This window comes from Limanda limanda, chromosome 13 (assembly GCF_963576545.1).
Source record: "Limanda limanda chromosome 13, fLimLim1.1, whole genome shotgun sequence".
In the NCBI taxonomy this organism is placed as follows: domain Eukaryota; kingdom Metazoa; phylum Chordata; class Actinopteri; order Pleuronectiformes; family Pleuronectidae; genus Limanda; species Limanda limanda.
This window is the reverse complement of record NC_083648.1, coordinates 13,046,917-13,053,106: the sequence shown is the minus strand read 5'-3', so window position 1 is coordinate 13,053,106 and position 6,190 is coordinate 13,046,917. Positions and strand designations below refer to the sequence as shown.

Genomic DNA, 6,190 nt, shown 5'->3' with positions numbered 1-6,190 from the left:
ATCCCTCCTGTGCGCGCGTCCATACATGGAGAGGATCCGCCGGGAAAGAGCCTCAGCTTCAGCAGCTTCAGCTGAGTGATGAACACAGCTGGGGGTCCGTCACAGCCCGAGTGGGAGACTGGCAGGCGGGGAGGGAGGGAGGGAGGGGCGGAGGCTGCGGGATGCTCCGTGCGTGAAGTCGGTCGGAGTGTGGGGGAAAATGGCGGTGCTGCTGTGGCAGGGCAAGCTGGGAGGCGGTGGTGACATCAGCATCAGCATCATCAGCATCACCGGCATCATCCGCAGCAAGCAGCCATGATGCTATAGAGCCATGCAGCACAGAGGAGGAGAGGAGAGAGGACCAGGGGGGGTTGAGGCTAAACATGGATGGATTACCACTGGTGGAAGAAGTATTCAAATCATTTACTTAAGTAAAAGTATTGCCACCGTGAAAATACTTGATTTCAAGTAAAAGACCTGCATTCAAAACCTCAGTATTGTAATACCTTACTAACCTTAGAAAGCATGTAGGCTAAGCATTGTCAACAAGATGTACTTATATGCAAAGTAGAATTACTCACTAATGGAGACGCCGGGTTAATGATATATATCCCCTTTCCAAGTTCTACACAAGGAGGTGGATCTTATTTGCCCTTATTTTTGTTTTGTTTTGATAAGAGCTATCACACATCAATGTCTGCATCATTGACTGGATATAAAGAAATGAAGCCCAAATTATTCTGGATCTTATGCCGCCATCTTGCTTCGATAACATCAGTCGGAGCCAGAGTTGACTCAGTAAAGCAATCAAGGGTTGGAGCGGCAATAACAAAGTTCAATCCATGTCCTATCTGTTAACATGGAGGAGAGGGGGGGTTCATGATCTACAGGGGGGGGGGGATCAAGATGATGAGGCCTTGCTTTTAGGAGCTGTCATGTCGTCCATCTTTATATACAGTCTGTAAAGTGTCTACACTGCATAGCGCCATCATGTGTAAGGAGATAAATAGTTAGTATGAGGACCTTCAGATATCCCTGAATGTTTACAACAACACTAGTGGGAAATATTGTGATGGCGCCCCCTGTGGAGAAACCTGTGTGTGCTTCTCTCACCTTCTGTCTGTTCTTATCCTGGCTCCTCCTCCCACTCTGTTTTGGTCGATTTTGAGTTTTCAGTCCAGTGCAAAGGCCAGTGAGGACGTCACACTGAGTCCCATTTATTTACAAGTGGTGTAATTATTGACCAAGCCAGATTAAGAGAGACAGGCTGTTCCATGTGGAGAGAGAGGCACCCTCTGCTGATCCTGCTGTGACCCAACAGCTAAAAGAAAAAGGCAACAACATCAGATTTCCAATTTTTATTAAAATACTGAAAAAGTTTAAATAATAAATCAGATTTTTAACTTTCAAAAGAAGGACCTACCCTGGTCAAGTATTCTTTAAAAAAAAAAAAATGAAATCCCAATTTCATCCAGATGTATCTTTGTGAGTGTAAACGTTCCACCTGACCAGTTTGGCGTTTGGAGATCTGAGATGTTTTCTGTTGTTATGAAACCAATTTTTGTCAACGCTATAAGAAAACATGATTTCAGTGGTTTCTTCTTCAAACTCAAACACTTGTTTTTAGAAAAAAACAAATGCAACTTGAAATGTTACATAACCTTTGACCATATATAGATATAAGGACATATCACTGTTTAACTTTGATCATGGAACATTTAATGAGCCAAAATAATTGGTAAAAAGCAATACAACGTTAGCGGAGCAGCACAAAGGACTATGTGAAGCAACCGCAACAAAATGAGGACATGTAACATATGGTCTGAATTCAAGGTGTTTGTGTGTGTGTGTGTGTGTGTGTGTGTGTGTGTGTGTGTGTGTGTGTGTGTGTGTATGTGTGTGTGTGTGTGTGTGTGTGTGTGTGTGTGTGTGTGTGTGTGTGTGTGTGTGTGTGTGTGTGTGTGTGTGTGTGTGTGTGTGTTTGTATTTTCCTGGCCATCCTTCCTCCTTTGAGAGAGCAGATTGGCTCGGCTAGGAGGAGGCTCCTCTTTACAAACCCAATGCTGAAGTGAGTGGAGGGGCAGACAAAATCAACAAACCACCTGCAAACTAACCTGAACCAGATCCAAGCTGCAAAGTGCAAGTCCTCACTTTTCGGGTTAAAGAGTCAGCGGCTGTGGATATTGAACAGAAATGAGTTATGAAAACCAGTCCTGCTGGAAACTGGCAAAACAACAACACACTGCTGACAAATACGTTCAGTCTAAATATTGAATTATGAAAAAGATTAAGTATTTGAATATCACACATTACACATTTATAGTGTGAACACTGTGTTGATAATAATAACATCAATTGCCAGGGTTTGTACAGTTCATTTGAACGGGGACTCATCGATATGGGAAAAGGGCTTTGATAACCAGATGTCTGCAGACTGTGTGAAGTTTATAATGCTGAAAAAAGTTTTCAACAGTGAAGTTAAACCTACAACATAACTTATTTTTTCCATCCTCTGTCATGACCTCATATGCCAGTGTACCCCTTATTGCCAACCGTGATGTCAAGGAACACAAACCGCCCCTCGGCCAACAGGTCAAAGACCTGTTTTAATCTTTACCTAAAAGTCACAGTCAGACTGACTCCCTCCGTCTGTCGGTGTCGACCTCACTCAGTGCGAGTCTCTCAGGAACCAATACACCAGTGCGAGTCTCTCAGGAACCAGTACACCAGTGCGAGTCTCTCAGGAACCAGTACACCAGTCGGGATGCAGCGGTCTTTCCTCCGCCGGAGCGCGCTGCTCGCCCAGCAGACTGCCGCGGCCCTCGAGGGCCCCTCGGCCGCCAGGAGCGCGCCTCTCCTGCAGCGCATGGATCGGTCCATGTCCTCCGTCCCCGTCCCCCCGCCGGCCTGCATGCTGAGACCCCTCGAGGTTCCGACGCGTTACTTGTTCGGACCGGGACCCTCAAACGTGCCTCCACGTATTTTGGCAGCAGGGTCGAGGCCAATAATTGGTCACATGCACCCGGAAATGTATGAGGTAAAGCTTTTGTTGGAAACTATGACTGAGGCAAATTTCAACCAGAATTTGACAATTTGGGGGAGCAGGTGCATTGTCTGTCTTATACAGAGATAACACTCTTATTAAAACATTAATATTACATTCAATTTTCGTTTTCTCGAAATGGTTGAACATTTGTCCCTCCACTGAAATGATTTTAGTTTTATTTGATCATATCCAACTTAAAGGTTTGTTGTGGTACACGTGTTAACAGTTATACCACCAGTATGCAAAACGATGCAATCCACCTTTTATCAATTAAACATAACAAAAGCAAATAAATAACAATGGATTGTGACCAAAGTATTATTCACATCCAATCAATAGATTTGCGAAATAGGGCAGAAGCTATAGGATGTACGCACCCACACACTTCACTCAGTTGAACCCCTTTGAGAAATGCAGCTGAAAAAAAAGTTGTTTTCACCTTTTCTCTTAGATCATGAATGATATCAAGAGAGGGATCCAGTACGCCTTTCAGACCGAGAACAACATGACGATAGCCATGAGCGGCTCCGGGCACGCGGCTATGGAATGTGCGGTGTTCAACACGGTGGAGCCCGGAGAGAGCGTGCTCGTTGCCATCAATGGTCTCTGGGGAGAACGCGTTGCAGAAATTGCAGAAAGAATGGGTACATCTTTACGCACGATTTTACGCAAACCAACTAATCTATCTATCTATCTATCTATCTATCTATCTATCTATCTATCTATCTATCTATCTATCTATCTATCTATCTATCTATCTATCTATCTATCTATCTATCTATCTATCTATCTATCTATCTATCTATCTATCTATCTATCTATCTATCTATCTATCTGTTTATCTATTTATCAGTATTTAATCATGAATGTTTTTATCTTTAGGTGCCAATGTACATAGAATGGTTAAAACTCCAGGAGGATATTTTACTAATGAGGAAATTACAGAGGTAGGCTTAGTGTCCTGTACAGGCTCATCTATAAGAACCAATACATAACTAAGACACATAACAAACATAGACAGTAACTCAACACATTTTATATCATAACTCATTGACTCTATTCTTACTTCGTCTGTAGGCCGTAGAAAAACACAAGCCCGTCCTGTTTTTCCTCACACATGGAGAGTCCTCCGCCGGCCTCTGTCACCCAATAGATGGCATTGGGGACATCTGCAGAAAGTGAGGCTCACTCTGCATTTCTCTGCATCTCTCTGAAACAGAACATAAACTATTTTGGCTAATTGCAAAGCATAATGTCATATTTCCCAACCCTCACTCCCGCAGACATAACTGCCTCTTTCTGGTCGACACAGTTGCTTCACTTGGAGCAGCACCAATCTTTATGGACAAACAAAGTAAGGAAATTATGAATAACTTAAATTGAGAGTTAATCAGCCTGCCACCGTGCCCTTGCATGTTATGTACTCTGCCTCTTGTTCTCCCAGATATTGACATCCTTTACACTGGCTCTCAGAAGGCCCTGAATGCGCCTCCTGGCACAGCCCCCATCTCGTTTAATGACAGAGCGTGGTAAGAAAGCCCTCTGTGGTGTGTGTAGCTCGTACAGTTCTGTACATTTTCACAACAGTATACAAAGATCTGACAACAAAAAAAAGAGTAATTGAATCTCTTTGTCTCCGATACCTCTCACAGCCACAAGATGTTTAACAGGAAAACAAAACCAGTGTCCTACCTCTTTGACATGACACATTTATCCAACTACTGGGGCTGTGATGGCCAACCAGCCAGAATGTAAGTCTGCTGCAACCAAGCGTCAATGTTCTACTCATACCCACATCAACTTGACTTAAATTGGATATTGCAGATGATCTTTTAGAATGCCATTGAACTTTATTTTTGATCTTTGAACTTTGAAATGCTCATATTATTGAAGAACACCAATGTTCCGTATGAGAACGATGTTTAATCCAATGTGCTCTGTGTGTTAGTTACCACCACACTGGTCCTGTATCTGGATTCTTCGCTCTGAGAGAGGGTCTGGCGATTCTTGTTGAGAAGGTAAATCAGCATTTTACCACTTTTTCATCTATTCAAAGGCTTTTCTTCGAATCGGGGCCATGGTACTTTTCAGCACCTTACAGATTTACCACACCATTCATTAATCGTGAACTCACCAGCCCCTGCCAGTACCTGAACTTCCTTGTCCTTTGTCTCCCTCTAGGGGCTGGAGGAGTCCTGGAAGAAACACAAGGAGGTGGCAGCCTATCTGTACAGAGGACTGGAAGACCTGGGCCTCAAGCTCTTCGTCCCTGAAAGGGTGAGGCGGGTTAACTACTATATAATGGTGCCATACAAGGCTACAACTAAGAACCTGATACTTATGAACAACAAGTATATTGTGCCAAACAAAAAACAGATACAGAACCTGCCTGTATGCGCTGTAAGATTGTAGACTCCAGATTTTTCTTTTAATTTTGTGACATCCCCTTCAGGATTTAAGGCTTCCATCCGTCACCACCATTGCCATCCCCGACGGTTACGACTGGAGGGAGTTGTTGATGTACATCATGAAACACCACCAGATGGAGATGACTGGAGGCCTGGGTCCTTCCATTGGCAAGGTAAGCCCCTGCTGGTATTTTACCCCTTTACAGTAAAGACTTTTTCTAAAAAAGGTATGGAATTTTTTAAAAAAGGGGGAATTTTACCGTAAACAATTATAGCGAGAGCAATGTCAGAAGTCAGGTGTTTTTATAGCTTCCTGAATCATGCTGCTGAGTCACTGTGGACTCACTCTTCTCTCTATCGCACTTTTCATTAGGTGATGAGGATTGGATTGATGGGATACAACTGTGAGAAGACCAACGCTGACATGGCACTTCACGCCCTGGCAGACGCTCTCAAGAACTGCAAAAAGAGCAAAGCTTAACAGAGCTTAGGATCTGGGGCAATACATGCATTTTAGTTGTACGTGTATGCTTTGGCCTGCAGAGATTTCATAAATATATAAATAAAAAAACACAGGCAATGTAAATGTGCCTTTATAGGTAACGTAGTTAGTAGTAAAGAAGACAGTTATGTAGTGGTCCACTGTAAAATGTCAATAAAGTGTGCTTTATTTTATTAGACATGTCTGTGTGCTTACATTAGTATTGGCATTTACAGTGCCTTGCATAAGTATTCACCCCCCTTGGACTTTTCTACA

General features: G+C 43.2%; 1 protein-coding gene across 1 annotated transcript; it reads left to right on the top strand.

Moving 5' to 3' along the window:
* The first annotated feature begins 2,614 nt into the window (after positions 1-2,614).
* agxtb (alanine--glyoxylate and serine--pyruvate aminotransferase b) lies at positions 2,615-6,108 on the top strand. The gene is made up of 11 exons (XM_061084720.1): positions 2,615-3,016; positions 3,477-3,669; positions 3,908-3,972; positions 4,103-4,203; positions 4,309-4,379; positions 4,470-4,554; positions 4,678-4,776; positions 4,974-5,043; positions 5,207-5,302; positions 5,478-5,606; positions 5,807-6,108. Exons 1-11 carry the CDS (start codon positions 2,744-2,746, stop codon positions 5,912-5,914), a joined length of 1,290 nt encoding a protein of 429 aa, XP_060940703.1. The 5' UTR covers positions 2,615-2,743; the 3' UTR covers positions 5,915-6,108.
* The last annotated feature ends 82 nt before the right edge of the window (positions 6,109-6,190 follow it).